This window comes from Bidens hawaiensis, unplaced genomic scaffold (genome assembly GCF_021521415.1).
Source record: "Bidens hawaiensis isolate Kalapana, Puna unplaced genomic scaffold, B.hawaiensis_p1.1 tig00024430_1, whole genome shotgun sequence".
Lineage (NCBI taxonomy): Eukaryota > Viridiplantae > Streptophyta > Magnoliopsida > Asterales > Asteraceae > Bidens > Bidens hawaiensis.
In genome coordinates this window covers 159577-177904 of record NW_027493850.1, presented here as the reverse complement: position 1 = coordinate 177904, position 18328 = coordinate 159577, and the positions used below count along the sequence as shown (strand labels likewise).

Sequence of the window (18328 nt, the reverse complement as noted above, 5' to 3'; positions counted from 1 at the left end):
CATTGAACTTCGTTGATGATATAACTTGATTAAGGAGCCCTAACTGTTTAACGAAAAATGTATACGTGATAAATACAATAAAAACATTTAAATAACTAATTATATGTAAAAACTATTTTGTGTTGAGTACAAGATAAACGAACTTAATTTCGGTATAAGGGCATGACATCATATTTTGCAATGCTTAGTATATGTAGCTACCAAAGATATAATTTATTATACGGAAAATAACAAACAAGCGCCCATGGCTAATGGATAAGGCGTCTGACTTCTAATCAGGCGATTGTGGGTCCGAGTCCCACTGGGCGTGTTTTTCTATTTTTTCAATACATTTATTTTGACAAATATTATATTTTTTTGGAAATACATCAAACCATCTGAATCTTAGAAGGCCATTCATTCTCTTTGGAATTTAAATCTTAGAAGATCACCAGATCAGTCTCTTTGAAATATATAAGGTCTAGTTCACCATTTGTTTGAATGGTTTACGATTCAGTTTATGATTTGGAACGTGAAACCGGCCGTATAAACAAAACGGGTCCTTTGGCATTTATTATCATTATCCTTTTTTATTTCTTCAAAAATACAAACTTGCTTGTATATATTATTAATAAAAAGTACGCTATCCTTTTAAAAGTTTAATACAAAACTAAGTTTTTTTTTTGAAAAAATAAATAACTTCCTAAAACCCTTAAAACATGAAATTGTGAAAACGAACCGGTTTGGTCTACCTTTTTCCAAAATTGTAGTTATAATCTGGAACAAAGTTTATGTTAAAACCAATGAGCCAGATTGTCAAATCCCCAGCTATAGGTTTAAAAATAACATAAACGACGCACAACTAAAACTTAAGCTCTGATTTTATAACAAACGTAACTCCTAAAAGATTGTTGCCAACGTGATCATTATGTGTTTAGACATTGGTGTTTATTAAAAATCTCATTTTCAATCAAAATGGATGTATTTTAAAATGATTTAGGGAAATGAATATTTGGTTATATCGAATAAAATGTAATCTATCATTTTTTTATGAAATGTGAGGATGTTAAAGCATGTTAAAGCAAGCATTCACCTAATAGTAATATAGGATGAGACGAGCTTTCTTGAAAATACGGTTCTGTATTAAGGATACTAAAAGAGTATATTAAGAGAGTCAAAGACGCACCGGTGGTGTGAATGGAATTACATATCTAGTTTTGTACGTTACAATAGTTGGCATGTATATTCATACAAATCGCATCTACATTCTGTACTAACAATGGACCATTCAACGTCACTATGCAGGTGATTTCCGCGGATATGATTTGGGGGTCCACTTTACCCGTCTATTTGGACCCCTTTTTGTCATTATCTAGGTCGATGTGATCCATCAACTATTGGATTGTTATTATTTTGGGGTGTATTCTCTACAAAGCCCAAAATAATGGCGACCCCTCATATTCTTTTGATTCTTTTGAATTCATGTCTAATATTTCGTCGTGTGGTATTACGAGGCAGCAAATTATAGCCTAATGATGGCGACCACTCATATTCTTTTTTCTTATTTGCTCTAATTTTGCCCTCTATCTTCATGTTTTTTCCTATATTTCGTCATATAAAAAATAATATGATTTTATGAACGATTATTATATAATTCATTGGGATTTAAATCATGTTGTTCCCAAACCTAAACAACTTATCTTTCCTTTCCCCATGGTAAGTTTGCATTATTCATCATAGAATTGTCAACTGCCGAATTCCCTTTAGTAAGCTTTGCTCAAAACCCTAATGCTTTTCAACTTGCATATTTTGAATGTCGTCCTTTGGTTGTAGCCCGTATAACCCATTTCGAGGTTACTTGCTGAGACCCATATAGAAGTCCTTGTGTGAATCATTTTCGTGCTTTTTACCATTTGACTTGTGCGGGCCATGGCACATCTTTGAGAAAAGGCATGATGCTATTTTGGCCTTGAACCCCCTGCTAACCTTAGAGGCTGGAAAGGACGGTTCTTTTTTCTTGATGATCGAGGGATGTGATCACTGAAGTTCCTCCTTAACTACCAAAAATTTTATGATTTGTTAGTCGCAAACCCTCATGACCTGATGCCTTGTCTAGAGGTAGTTTTTTTATAGTCCTGGATTAGTAGGACTAGCCATATGAGGATTATGTTCCCACCATGGTTGTAAACAAACGTGGTCAGCTTCTTTTTTTGTCATCGCTTTGTTATATCTGTTGAGGTCTCATTCTTATTTGTGTTACCTACTTTTCCCCGAAATGGATATTCGTTCTGGAGCAAGGGGATACCATGTTCCTTACCCAAACCAATGGGCCTGCTTCAACGATCCACCCCACCACTCTGGTCGTACCAATTGCCTGAGCTTCCTCTTATGTTCCTGCTAGTGGTTCGTCTTCCCCTCTGAGGTCTCTCTTTCTGATGATGTTTCTCATTCTTTTGCTTATATTGCTCGTGTCTTACTACCTCACATGTGGCTGGTTTAACTAGCAACTAGTTTTCGCTTTCCCCTACAGAGCAAGTGAGTGATTTCTTTGCCCTTAGATCCACTTTTAGAAGTCCAGATGCTACTATTCTCGATGTGACCCATCTGCCATGAAGCGGGCTTTATTGAGTTTGCTTCTCTCAAAAACCCTTGTTTAACCAAGCGTGCAACCCGCTCTATGAAACGGGGCTTTATTGCATCCACTAGAAGTCAGATAAACATTTCACTCTTTTGGAATAAAAGAACAGTAATGTTGGTGCCTCTATGTATCCCATAACCCCGTGTTTGGCCTAAGAAAAAGTCAACTTTACATCAGATGATGGCCCGTCAAGTTCAACACCAATGGACGATGTTTTTTTGCCTGTGTGCACTGAGCCCGATTCAAAACAAACAGTCTGGAAAGTATACTTCAAGGAAACTTGATTGTGGTTTGAATGGTTCTGTTTCTGGAAACAAGTTTGATAATAGTTCGTTAATGGAGACTGTGTTGAAAGCTACAATATTCAAATAGGCAGAGGGTGTCCTTGCTGATATCTTGGCTTCTGAGGCTGACTCGAGCCATGAGGTGTTAAAGACCCCACCTGCTCGAGTACACTAGGTTAGCTGAGACGTGCCCTGGTGCACCTTTGAAGCCGAAGCAGGTCGGATTTAAATTTTCGTATCACTATATTTTAAATTTTCGAATAAATACAATTACCAATTTTGAATACCAGAAAGAAAAAAAAAACTTCGGTAAATTAGAAACATTTTAAACGTGAATCATTCTCTTTTTAATAATATTTTTTCTACAATTTATTTAAAAAGTCCATGATACTTGAACCTGATAGCATTTTTACAAAATGCAATTGATTATTAGAAGCACTTGTGTGCTTTAACAACTTCAACTTGATCTTATAAGGGTGGCCTGCCTGAAGTTGCAGATACGATTGGACTTCTTACGACATGGGTTCCATTCACCTCGTACCAGCTTAGATAGCCACAATTACCAAAATACCCATAAAAGGCGGGAGAAGCATAAGTTATATCAACATCAACAATGACCTCAAATTTAGCCGTACTATATTTTCCCTTGACAAATCTCTATCTGGAGTCATTTTATAAATTAAAAATTGAAAGTCAATTAATATTTGAGAAAAAAAGTCATATCATTTTGTAAAACTTCGATGGTCAAAATGACTAATTTGGTCATTTTCCCTTCTACTATACTATACCTTGTTCGCGGCTGGTCATGTCCATGATTATGCTTCTGTTATTGTCAAGAATATCAGCTGTTGTCATCATCGCAGATCGGATCACAGCCGGACTCCAATCACGATGGGTTGATTTCAGTAACGCAGCTATTCCCCCGACATGTGGAGAAGCCATGGATGTACCGGATAAGAGCTTATAATCACTTAACAAATAATCATCTCCGATCGGCGCACTTTTCCTATTCGGCGCCCATGCAGCCAAGATATCGACTCCAGGAGCCAACAAATCTGGTTTTAAGATCCAAGGAGATCGTCGATCGGGTCCTCTTGAAGAGAAGTATGCAACTTGTGGAGCTGGCTTAACACCCAATATAGTTTCACCATACTTAACACTAATACTTGCATTTTGTGTTTTGATTATGTATTGTTTTAACCTTTCTCCAACCTTAGTTTCTAACACAACAAATGGCAAATTGAATTCATATGGCCGGAGAAAGTCACTGTCATCTGCACTGAAAATCGCTCCGGCGGCTCCACTATTTTCCAACTCATCAACTGACATACCATCACAGAAAATGTACTTGCCTTGAACATCTTTAGGATCAAGAGAATAAGAATCACAAGTTTCTTTGCTTTTATTTCCATATCCATAATATATAGGAACCCTCTCCACCAATAGATTTTCCGTGAAAACAGATTTCCCAATTAGGGTTCCATACTTTTCATCACCTGAATGTAACATAGCGACATCTCAGTTTTCAATAAAATTTATATCGAAATATTAAAGTTAAGAAAATAAAAAATAAACAAAACTGATATTTTAAAACAAAGTTAACATTTTATGTTTCAAAAACATCCTAGAAATGCTTTTAAATTTTCAAAACCACAAAAAATTCTCACCTGGTGTAATATAAGCTGCAAAATCTCGGTCTATTGTTCCAGCACCAACAGTGGTGATCCATGGAGCTCCATCGAGCATAGTGTATGGATGAGGGCCAGCATTACCAGCTGAGCAAGATACAAAAATCCCCTTCTGCATAGCTGCAAATGCACCAATCGCAATAGGGTTTTTGTGAAACTGTGTCTCATCAAACCCTAACGACAATGACATCAGATCGACACCGTCTTCTATCGCTTGATCCATTCCAGCTAATGTGTCACTTGCTGCAGCATGGTATGAGTTGTCCAAGAACAGAACTTTGTACATGGCTAACCGCGCTTTTGGTGCTATTCCAGTAGCTGTTCCTTTAGCATACCCGAAATAATCAGCATGCTGGACACGATTACCAGTCGCTGTCGAAGATGTATGTGTCCCATGTCCTTCAAAATCTCTAGGTGAATCATAGTCATCTGTTGTTGAAATGTTTTCCTTTCTGTGCTTCATCCCTTGGCTAAACGAACGCGCACCAATAAGCTTTTTGTTACAGAAACCTTTGGTCTCACAAGTTCCACGCCATCGAGAAGGTACTTCAGACATTCCTTTGTCATGAAAGCTCTCACTTTCAGGCCAAATCCCCGTGTCGAGTATGCCAATAATCATATCATCACCGAAACCAGAAACCGGCCACAGTCCAGCATGTTTCTTAAGTCCCAAAAACTTTGGTGTATGCGTGGTGTGAAGCTGGCCAAGTGTATCCTCAAACGTTGCAAGATGGCCCGGCATCTTTCGAAGCTGACTGAGCTGTGATTTCGTGAGGACCGCACTGAACCCATCCATCACATGGTTATACGTGTAGAGATGCATTGATGGAACATTATCATTATCGGATAGCGATGAAAGTATAGAAGTGTACCAATTGTGGTGATTAGAGAAGGGTGATGGCATCATTGATTTGTCCATAAGAACAATGTAAGCCTGATAATCATCTGATGATATTGAAGATGATGAAGTAATCGGTATGATTATGGAAGTGAAAAGAAAGAAGACAAAATGGAGATTCATAGATTGTGTCATTTGAGTTGAATATACTGTAAAGTGGGAACAATGCAACATATATAGTCATGGTTGCCGAACAGTTGATGCCATTTTTGGAGATGTTTTACAATATTACTTGTAGGCGACATTGTTACTTAGAGCATATCAATAACAAAGCTTCAAGTCTGGAGTTATATGTATGGACTGTATGATAACTTGGATTCTGGAGATGCAAACCATGATATCAAGAAACCATTAATTAAACTTATATCTAGAGTTTTATATATGGAGACAAAAATCTCTACTCAAATGACAAGAATATTAACTAATATTATTATATATAAATCAATATTGAAGCTTGATGTCGCATAACGCCCGGTTTGGTTTTAGTGACCGACGTTTTTTAAAGTCCCGGTAATGTATCGAATGACATTGGTCAACGTAGCGGCACAAGCTTGTGACACGTCATGCAATATATATATATATATATATATATATATATATATATATATAAGGGTGGGATCTAGTGAAAACTCCTCTTAAAAAACTATTTTTAACTTTTTTCTCATTTTTTTTTGAAGTTTCTTTTTTTTTCATTATTCTTATATGTTGTTATTGGTTCAAAAAAAAAACTTATCGGTAACCTCATCGGTATAGTGCGCATGTGTAATAGTGTGCATTGCATATATGCAAAAGTGTTTGTATTGCATAAAATACAACACTATTGCACATATTTGATACACTATTAGTACGTATGTGTAATACAACATTAACGCACATGTGCACCACATCGACTTTTATTTTATTATTATTTTTTTTTCCATATAATACAACACTACTATACATATATAATACACAAATATTGAATATAAGCAATAAAACACTTTTAAACTCAAAAATACATAGTAATACACATGTGTAATACAACGGTATCGCACAGTAATACGTATGTGCATCACAGCGGGTTTTTTTTGTTTTTTTTTGTTTTTTTTTTTTCGATTGAAATATAAGAAAATATAAGAATAACGACTAAAACAAAATTTTGAAAATAATTTTTTATTTTTAATTAAAAAATAATTTTTTTATGAGTTTTTAGGAGTTTTTAAGTTTTCTCTCTAAAGATAAGTTTTCTCTTGATCCTCTCTCTCTCTCTATATATATATATGTATGTATATATAACTTTTGCTCCGGTATCGTAACAAACTTAACCAAAACCAATATAATTCTCGTTGACTCGCCGACGTAACACTAGGGTTTTATGGACTGATGTTCTTTTCGTTTTAGTTCCTTACCGTAAGGAACAGAACCGAAACCGACTTAATTCGCATCTACTCTCCGCCATAACGCTCTGGTTTTTACTAACCCAATAAACGTTATTTTAAATATGTTACTTTTTTGTAACATTAGTTTACGAGTATTCTAGACGTTTATGAATTTAATTTTTTGGTTTAGTGTATTACCATATCGATGCTAGGCGATACCAACCAAATTCGTGTCGGTTTGATCATAAGCTGTTTTTGTTTTTTTTAATATCTTATTATAAATTATACCAATGTTGCTACTGCTTTTTTTATTTTATTATTATTTTTTTGTGTGGATAGATTAATTTTTTCAATTTACTGCTGGTATCATAACGAAGTGAACCCATACCAACTAAATACACGCTAATATACTGCCGCAACGCGACGTATACAAACCTAGTTAGATATTATATATTAGTTACTGTTTAATTTAGTAGTGAGTTAATTGATGGAAGGAAGGTAGTCTTGATTTGCAAGATATCTTAGTAGAGAAGTTGAGGACGGCATTCTTAAACCTACAATTAATGATCTAACGTTCTTACTTTTTATTATTTTTGGCTCCTTTTCTTAAGATTGTAACTTACACTAGGTTATAGCCCATGTTATATATATTGGAAAATATATATACTTCACATATATTTATATATAATATAATACAAGTTCAACCATATTTAAAAATTTGTTGTTTGATTCGTAAGATTAGATTTTTTGTCTAATATGACTATTTTAATGCCGTCTCTTGTCTTCACTATTGACAAAGTAACATTCTTCACTATTGACAAAATAACATAAAGCTGACCGTATGTAAAACTGCCTTTTTTAAGTAAAACCCAACTCTTGCTAACGACTGTCGTTGACTTTTATTATAGTCATTGCAAAATAAAGTGTAAGAGGAAACTGTCTTCTATTTAACTAATTGAGATGAAGTTTTTTTATCGGATGGAGTAAGACTACTTCGATTGAGTAAGATACAATATCCGATATTAGTACCAGAAACAACCCTTAATTGAATAACCTTTCTGGATTATTCTACGACAGAAAAGAAAAATAGCGCCGGAAGAAAACTTAGGGGTTTTCCCCCCGACTTTCTTTCTTACCTTGTTCGAATGTAAAGGATATGTAGAGCCCTTAGTCAATTCGTACATGAATTGCAGGCTCGCCAGAGAGTTACGTATTAGTTGCATAGTGCAAAAGCTTTCTAGCCGCTAGGAAGCAAGACCCACCCAGGCCTTCCTTCCCAGCTACATTCCAGACATGGGTTTTCTTAGGTATTAATCGTAGCGAGTTAGCCGCCTGTAAGGACGTTCCAACCGGATCTTCCTTACTGGCCACAACTACGATTTATCTTATCTTCAATAACTCTTTTTCACAAGCTAACAATTTGTAGGCGAGTTCCATTGCACAAACTTTTTTTTTTTGCTTAATATTTTGTAGCAACATAATCGGGACACCGACCTTAAGTACCAATCTATGGTTAGGAAAACCAGACATCTTTATCCTATTTAGAAAATCAGGAGAGTACAGCGATGGATCAAAATCTTTAGATACACTTTCAACCTCATTTTGATTGTCTAAACTTAGATATCCCATATTTTCATCAGAAAAAAAATCCTAACATACCATCGTTAATTTCTTGCACGACTTTGTTTAAAGGAGCCAATATCGTATGTTCTTGAAAGTAATTCACCTCATTGAACCTTTCTAAAATTGATGGATAAAAAAAATTTATTAAATCATATATTGAATCTGAAATTTGTATAATTGCTTCACCATCATTTGAACCACCAAGATTGCCTTCACCTATATCCAATAACCAATCTGCAAACTCTTTGATATCATGAACAGGTAACGATTGAGAACCAAGAGTCAGTCTCATACTTGTTGTTAGCTTTAAAACTTAACATTTAGACCATATATATGAAAACTTATTGTAACATTCACACAATCATTTCTTGTTCTATTTTGTACAACTGGCAATACAAAAGCATGGTTACTCCAGCCAAACTTACAATCTTGAGGAATCATTGTTACAGCCACATTACCCTAATTGTTTACTCCAGCATTCCCTATTTTCTGATTTGTTTGAATCTCCAACTGATTATTTCTTGGTTGCTGTTGGTTCTGCTATTGTCTGTTTTGAGAATAAGGATTTTGATTCATTGGCTGATTCCTTTGCTGGTAATTCTGCTGATTTTGATTTTGATTCTGATAAAATTGGGCTTGATTCACTTGATTCCCATATTGCATAGGAAGATTGCACTACCTAGCAAAGTGTCCTGGTTGCTGACAGTTATAACAAATGGCTTTTGACTTGTCAAAACCAATTCTTTCATTAGGACCAGAAAAGGTTGATCTTCCTGTTCTGTTGTAAAGCCTCTTTTTTCTAACAGCCAACATGGCAGCTTGAAACTTCAAATCAATATCTTCAAGGTCATCAACATCTATTTGTTCCAGATCTTCCTAAACAACACTTGTGTGACTAAGGTTCTTGGCCACAAATGCATTATATGACTCAATAAACATTAAAAAAAAGGCCTGATAATCAGTTCCATGGTTTGAGTTTTTTTGAACATAAGGAGGATGTCCACTAGCAGTTGATGCATTGTCACTATCTTCTATTATCTGCACATTGAACCTTTGTTGACTTGTTCCAGAAGCATTTCCGCACACCCTTGGTGTCTCTAAAGCAACATAATTGAAATCTGAAGGTTCTTCAATGATTGGATTTATCTGTTGAGACCTTATGGAAAGATTTCCCATAGGATCCACCAAAGCATTAGTCACTAAAAAACTTGGTCTCTCTTCTTTAAACACGTGATTCTCAATCATCTCATGTTTAGCAGCTTATAGGAATGAGATGACATCATCCAATTTAAAATTTGGAAAATTCACCTTCTCTCTTATGAACTTGCTAGCAGTGTACCATTCCCTGACAAAGAAGAAAGTAGCTTCTTATTCAACTCAAAATCAGAGATTTGAAGGTCTGTAGTCCTAATTTCATTAACAATAGCAATAAGTCTCTATAGTACTGACTTCAACCTTTCTCCTTCTTTGAATTTGAACTTGTCTAATTGTTGCTTAACCTTGTCTTTCTTTATGTCTCTAAGTTCAACATGTCCTTCAAACATTATAACCACAGCATCGTACATAGTCTTAGCACTAGTATGATGATTCACACTTGTCAAATCTCCTATGACAAGCCAAGTTTCAACACAGACAGAGCTTTATCATCTCTCTTCTTCATCTGTCTTTCTAGCACCAGATTAGCATTTGTAGTATCAGTAGGAACGTATGGACCATTCTTGATTGAAGCCCAAAGCTCCGTGTCATTATAGTTAACTGCGGTCTCAAAAAGCACCTTCCATTTTATGTAGTTTTCTTGTCATAGCAATCTTGGGATCTTGTTAGTTGACACCTCTTGATTATCCACAGCTTCCAACTTTACCAGATCTTAAAGCTAGAACCTTTCTAGATCTTAAAGCTTCAACCTTTTTCAATCAAACTTCAATCTTGTGGTCTTCAAAGAGCGTACAAAGCTCTGATACCACTTGTTAGGACCGGATCTCATGCTACACTAATAATAGTTTACAAGAACACACAAGATCTAATTATTGAAGACCCTTTGATTATATCGACGGAATCAGTATAAACAGAGTGTTGGATTGAGTATATGATTGTAAAAGAAAACAAACACAATAAACACAAAGATTCCAATATATTATATAAATCATTGATGAACAGTGGAATTGTTTATAGGATTTGCATGGAATTTCTAGGGTTTCGTGTATTCAATGGCGGCCGTACTAGGTTACATAAATGAGGAATATTCTCTCAATTATTGTTATGCACCCGTCCTTATTAGGTAAACCCAGTATTCTATTTATAGGCCCGTAGACATTCCTTCTAGAAACCCTAATGATCTATAATATATATAAAAGAAAACCCAAAAATCCCATGTGTCGCGATGTGGTCGCTCTGTTGGGCTATATTTTGTGGTTTATGCTTGGTATTGTTAAACTTAGATTGGGCTTAGTTGGGCATTTATGTGTAAACCGAAATCTATTGATTTTGGTGGGCTTTACTTTGTTTTGGGCCTAGGTTGGTAGTCTATATATATGATGTATGTTTACATTTGTAGGGTTGCCAGTTGGTTCGTGAGTGGGTCATCAGTTAGGTTATTCATTCACTGAGGTTCTTGGCCGTCTAGTATCATAGACGAGTATTGTATTAATAGAACTCAAAATTGATCGATTGAAGCTTCAAATTGATGATTAATTGAATCGATTTCAAAGATTAACTGATCAAATGGCTTTAATTTCAATTTCAATTAACTAACAAACCTGTGTTGAGTTTTGCGTTTTTCCAATGAGTTCGTTGTCGACGGCGATGATGGTGACGAAGAGTGTTGATGGCGCCGGTGAGCGGAGGTGAAGGAGGTGTGCTGATGTCGGTGAGGGGTGGTGGAGACGGATTGAGGGAGATGGACGGACAGATAAGTGTAATTGTGATTTTGGGTTTTTGAAAATCAACGGTGTGAAATGTCGCGTACGTAATGTACGATAAAGGATTATTGTATTTCATCCTTTATCTATATATATATATATATAGTGTTTACAAAACATTAATTAGTTAATAGCAAATCAACTGCTCATGAAATTTATTTTTTTCTCTGAATCAAGGGTTTTCGGGTTTTTAATAAGTTTTCTATTTTTAATGAGATCTCGGTTTTAATAAGATTTCGGTTTTGATGAAATCTTAGTTTTGTGAGATGTCGGTAAGCATTAAAATCCAAAATTATTTAAGGTAATAATATTCTGGTTCAAATTCTTATGGATTAAATTTATTTTCAAATATTTGTTTAATTTCGATATTTATATCCTTAATAATTATTCAAAATTCATAAAAATCTTTAGAGATTTGTTATCTAATATTTTAAGAAAAACACAATCATAATAAGAATTCTAACCAAAATATGTATTATTTTCAAAAAAATAAAAATAAACCCATGATGAAAAGGAAGAACATTAGCGAAAAAAACATAAATTTTTAACAAGGTTTTAATGTGAAATCGGTTATACAACTTTTAAAATTTTATATAAAACTAGAATTCACTAAGTTCAAAATAATGATAATAAAAAGCAGAAGTAGGATTCATCAAATTTTAGTTCATGTCTTCCGGTTTAGATCTAGATTTAGGGGAAACATGAAGAAATTGATTAACCAACATTGCTCTAATACCATATGTTGATCAGTTATTCACGTTGGTAACGGAAAACATGAATACTATGATAAACATATAACTAAAACATACCTGTTACAACATATAGAGTAGCCACGACTGATTAGAATGATCCAAATGACATAATTGTCAGCTTGGTTAAGTTCCCCTTTATGATGTATATTATTGATGGGGATTATGGTTCTTTGATGAAACCGAAATTATGAAGAGAGAGAGAGAGAGTCACAAATTTGTTATGTGTGTTTAGGGTTATGTTATGATGTTAATTAATCTCTCAATATATTTATATACATCCAATAGGAAACTCTTGATTAGCAAGTAAGGGTAATTGGTTCATTAACAAGTACCTAGCTAATATAATAATAAGATATAATTTAATTATTTTGATATATTATTATATAAATGACAATATGACCATATATAAATATATAAATTCATATATTTATTCTTTCAATGAGAATATGAAATAAGCTAAACCAAGTTAAATACTAATAAATGTAAGTTTTTTATTAATACGAAAAATCCGAATTGTTATGTAAAGGTGAGGATTGGTGTAAATTTTCGTTTTGATCTATGTTGTATTTTCGTGTATTCTAGTTTGGTGTGATTAATGTTGGATGTACGTAACTTTATGAGGGCTAGCTGCTTGCTGGTTGGTCCCCTTATGTTTTATTACATAAAATGACTGTTAAAAAAGCACGCATCAATTGAAAATTATAACGGTATGTAAAAGTACTTCATTTGAATCTTTCTTCCCTTGTTTTTTTACGATTTACGAATGTAAACACCTTCAAAATATATTAATGTTAGATATGTTTTATTTACTTTCGTTTTCTATTGTTTACAAGGAAAAAACGAAACTTCCAATGACGTATCTTCCATTTTGATCTCAAAAAGGTAAATACTTACGACACGAGTTAAATTTCATGCCTTTAGTTAGAAAAAAAAAAGGAAAAAAGAAAAGGTTAATAAAAGATATTTAACTAGTTTGATTGATATTTTAAAATTTTATTTATGATGGTGAATTGAAAAATCATGTGATATATTACGTAACTGTCTTGAAAAGTAGAAAATTAATAATTTGATTGTCACCTTTCCTAAGTTCATTGTTTGAAGACAAAATATAAAAACGTGTTGTGGCAACTATTTTCATGTGACTATCGAAGTGATTCTTGTGTTGAACAACATTAGTTTTCACTTTTTATATTTAAAAATTTGCTCCTTTTACCTTTTTGGTGTCTCATAATATATACTTTAAGCATCAAGGTCGATCTATTTTGGGATATCCGTAAATTTACCTAAGTTATGAAGTTATAACATTAAGTTAATTAACTATATATGGGTGTTAATTCTTTATGAGATTCTAAATGCAACATGAAAGTGACATTTAAATAATTAGGTTTTGAGTCTTCAAGTCTAACTTATGTAATAAACACGTGTTTAGATTAATTTGTATATTTAAGCATGCTTTGTTTGGATTGATAAATGTTTGACCCGCGTAGTTATACATCTCGATGTGTCAAACATGCAATTAAATTTCAGAACAAAGTATATTTTTGTAAGTGTACCATTAAGGATGACGTTAGATGGATATTGGTTATCTCAATCTGATATCTGATTGCAAAATTGTGTCTCATATTAGTGACCCAATACTCGTTAGCTATGTGTTGAGGTAACAGATGTACCCTTAGTTTAAGTTATCGACCTGTTTGGATCCTAAAATATATTTCTTACTGTTTTAACTTTTATATAACTTTATGACCTGAGAAAATTAGATATATAAAACTAAAAATTAGTAAATTAGTAGATTACCATATTCCAATGATGAAATGGAAATAGAAAAGAGAAAATGCTTACGAATATGAGTTCAAATTAACTGATAAGTAGGTTTCATGTATTCGGGTTAGGTATCGCCTAATACTGTGCCCATCTCATACCCGCTAAAATGTATAAAAACAACCCTACACCCGGTCCTATACCTGAATATCATTCGCGAGGGTTTTGGGTTTACACGTCGGGTTCGGGCTCGTTTGTCATCCCTATTCATTACCCCTTTACATGCTGACTTCAAGTTTATAACTAGTTTACAACTTGATTATGTCATGTTTAATTCTAGTCGGTTCATTTAACTCATCTAGATAAATGAATTACACATGTTATATACGGGTTAACAATTTTAAGTATGTTTAGGTTTTCAATTCAACCAGATCGATATCCCTATAATAGACATGGGAGGATGTATGAAGGGCTTATGCTACCCCTAACTATGTTGATGAAGTATAAAATTAGTGCAATTTTTTTTTACTATGTATATGATATCTCTAGGTCCAAAATTCTATTTTGGAATATCAGTGAACTTCAGTGAACTTCTCTTTTAGACCCTCTACTAAAATAGGCATACGGACGGGAAAGACGTAAATAGAACAAATAAACCATGAAAGAGTTAGAAGGAGAAAACAAACTACAATATTGTTGTTGAATGTTTTTATGTGCATCCCGATTCATATATATGCCTTCATATATATCTAAAATTATTATTATACAAGTTAATTAAAAATACTCTTAACTAAAGTGATACTCTAACTTACCTTTAGCAATATGATAAAGAGCTCAAATATGTAGATAGAAATTGCTAATATATCCACTAAAAGTGAATATTAATTTAAATTTATGTTTAGCTTTCAAACAAATAACAGAAAACAAGTGACAAAATTAAAAACTAATGACGTTGAACATTTATTTTTGTTGTTTGAACTTTGAAAACCAAATATTCAAAATATTCTCAATTAAAAGCAAGTGACAAAATATTCAAAATGGAGAAAACGGAAATTGATTCTATCCTTGTGCTTTGTTAAATGCTTTATACATGCAATAAATAATAGATAATAATTATCAAAGTCCAAAATTTACTAACTTATATAGAGATAACAATAATTAGATAGAGATAGATAACTATTCTGGTTTAATTATCTTTAGGAATATGATATATCAGAAGTTAAGAACCAATATATCGATACAAATATGTGTAACTGCTAATACATAGATTTTTGAAAAAACTATTAACTAATCTCTATTCGACATAATTAGTATCAAATTACATTCTTGTAGTTGTGCACCAACAATTTGCTCCAAGAATCACCTCCTGATTTCAAATCGAGCACAAATAACGTTATTGATTCGTAATTCTTCTTTTGTAACTTATTACGACTATATATGTATCCGCGTATAACAAAACAACATGAAGAGGAATCCAAATCTTTGTCGGCATAACAAAACAATATATGATATTTTTGGTAACCCGACCTCATCATACCTACTATCACATTTGCGAAGAAAAAGGTGTACTTGTGTACAAATTTAAGTCGCTCATCAATTTCAGCCTTTATTGATGTATCTTTTATGTTTATCACGATAAGTATCAATGTGACGAACTAAAAAATATCTAGAATATGATTTATTTTACATCATCAAATCGTAACATATCGAAAAACTAATCAAAGAATTTATTTAAATAAGTGTCCTAAACTCATACATATAAGCACATATTCACTTGAATGCAATCCTCATTTTACGATAACTTGTCTATTAGTTTTTAGTAATCATAATTAATTAAAACTAAACGCCATCTCAAAAGTGATTATTGAGATTTCAAGCAACAAAAATGCATTTCTTTCAACTTAAAACATGCTTTTAACTACCTCGTCCTTTGATTTTGATATTTCATGTTGTAATGCCTTCATTGTTCATTTGTGTACTTAAGAATTAAAACCAAAAACCCAAAATAAATAAATAATAAAATAAAATAAACACTAATTAAATACTGAAAGAAAGATGTATGATCAATAATTATTATTTATTTATTTATTACATTAAAATACATAGAATCTTGGTGAATTCTTTCACTTTTTTTTCAAAACCCTAGAAAACACCCACATTTCACAAGAACTGGGTTCATGTTTATTTATTCTGCAGATTCTATCGTTGGATGCGTGAAAGCCTCATGAACTGAACAAGCAACCACCTGCGCCCATCTCTTTAATCTCATCTTCACCATTTTCGGATCATCACCTACAAAAATCAAACAAATTATTCATCTAAAACAAAAACCTATCAAAATTCAGTATCAAGACCATTTGGTACTCAAAAATAGGCCCTTATATATATATATATATATATATATATATATATATATATATATATATATATATATATATATATATATATATTTCTTTTGAAAATCAACTATAAATGTAATAATAATAATAATAAATGAAAAACTTATTGCTATTGGGGTTTAAAAAAATTGAACTTTTGTTATTTATTAGTTATTAATTTAAAACTTTAATACATATCTATGTATATACATATATTTTCAAAAATTCAGGCTGAGTTGTCAAAAGTATTAATATCGTACTCGGATCAACAATGGGGCGGGTAGACGCACTGGATGAGCTGGAAGAATAACCCGAGTCCATCGACGACGACCTAGAAAGATCGCGGCCGTTAATCAACTGACGATTAACGGCCGCGTAAAGCTCAAGAGCAGGAAAAGCTCGTTTAAGTTTCGGATCCAACTCGTTTGACGGATCTAAGCCGAACCCCAGCTCGAAACAAGCTTGGAGCTCTTTGATGTCATCATCAGTGACGTCAAATTCCGATGCAGCATTGGCACTCATGCTGCGGCGGTGTAAGTTCCGGCGGCGTTGTTTGAGCTTCAACTTCTCCCATTCCTTGTCGCGGTGGGTGTCGGCCGACCAGGATTGGTTTTTGAAGAGAATTGGAAGAGGGTGCTTTGGGTTTTCCATTGGAAATGAACCACCGGAGGGAATTAGGGTTGTATGCTAATATTATTGTTATGGAGAAAGTGTTCTGTGAAGTGATATTTATAGTGAAGATCATAGATTCCGTGTGGTGGGGTATAGGTGGTGTGTTACTATTGTGGGCCCATCTAATGTTGGCCTTTTCTTACTATTTAAAGCAAATTGTTATTATTTTTTAAGTTAAAAGAAATCTGATGTTCGACTTTGGGACAACGATATGACGATGGTTGAAATCAAAAAATCCGTGGGTCAAGTGTCAAACTATATTTTTCAGTTTAATATATCAATTGTGAAATAGTTTGTTATTTTTTAACAATTCTTATAAATTTTAATGATAAATTATGTATAGTAAGTTGGTAACTAGTAAAGAAATGTTAGACATCTGTCTTGGGTATATATATTTCTTTGAACGACCAACGAATAAAGCACGGCTATTCGGGTTAACCTAATGACAAAAGACAACGTCCGTGATTGTAAACGGCGTTGGATGGCCTAAACCTATCATCTTCTGTTCAGAAAAAAACCCGTTGTCTGAAGTCTTACTGTGATAAAATTCGACTGCAAACGGATTCAAACTTGAGACCTTGTGGTCTCTGGCCCGAATTTTCACTTCGCTGACCTCCGATGCCGGTTGAATTGAGCTAAAGCCCATTGGTTGTCTTTTGTATATATGAGGTTATTTATGTAAAATAGTAAATCTGTTTTTCTTTTATTTTTTTCTTGAATAAATAAATAAAAAAACATGATTTTTGTGATTTTCCCACACGGGTTCGGTTTTAAAATATGAAATGTTTGGTAGGGGTAATAAGTGTTTTACCAGAAAAATATGTTAATTAATGTGATATATGAATGAACATGGTTAATGGCTACATGTAAAATACAAATTACAAATACAAAAAAATTTGCCATAGATCTAGTTGAAACTAAAATGTAAAAACTATACATGTTACACGAATATCAATCAGATTTATAAAGTATATATTGTTTACCGTATGAAATCATACGTGTATGTATCGTCGTTGACGAACATACTAAGCATATGTTTCCTTATTGACAAACATAAACAAGACAAAATGTAAACTAAATTTAGCGGAAATTTATAAAATTCAATGAACGTGATGCAATTTTCTATTTGAGTTAATTGAACTTTCATTAGTTAACTAAAGGTAATAAACCGTGTATCATAAAAATGACTAGCTAAGTGATATACTGACATATCAATATAAAACGAGCGGCTTTCACCACAGATAAATTCATCAATGAAGATAATCACCGTCTCCCCAAACATAATTTATCATGCGATGATGGATTTCTATGTGCATTACACATTGGGGTATCACATGTGCATGCCCCCCTGCTCACTAGGATTTCATGGCTTGTAAAAG

At 33.3% G+C, this 18328-nt stretch overlaps 1 protein-coding gene and 1 pseudogene across 1 annotated transcript; both read right to left on the bottom strand.

The window, feature by feature from the left end:
* Positions 1–3678: 3678 nt before the first annotated feature.
* On the bottom strand, positions 3679–5701 carry LOC143569247 (subtilisin-like protease SBT1.7 pseudogene; annotated as a pseudogene).
* A 10383-nt stretch (positions 5702–16084) lies between these two features.
* On the bottom strand, positions 16085–16928 carry LOC143569246 (uncharacterized). Its single transcript, XM_077055211.1, has 2 exons — positions 16538–16928; positions 16085–16191 (listed from the first exon to the last, which is right to left on the bottom strand). Exons 1-2 carry the CDS (start codon positions 16926–16928, stop codon positions 16085–16087), a joined length of 498 nt encoding a protein of 165 aa, XP_076911326.1.
* Between the last annotated feature and the right edge of the window lie 1400 nt (positions 16929–18328).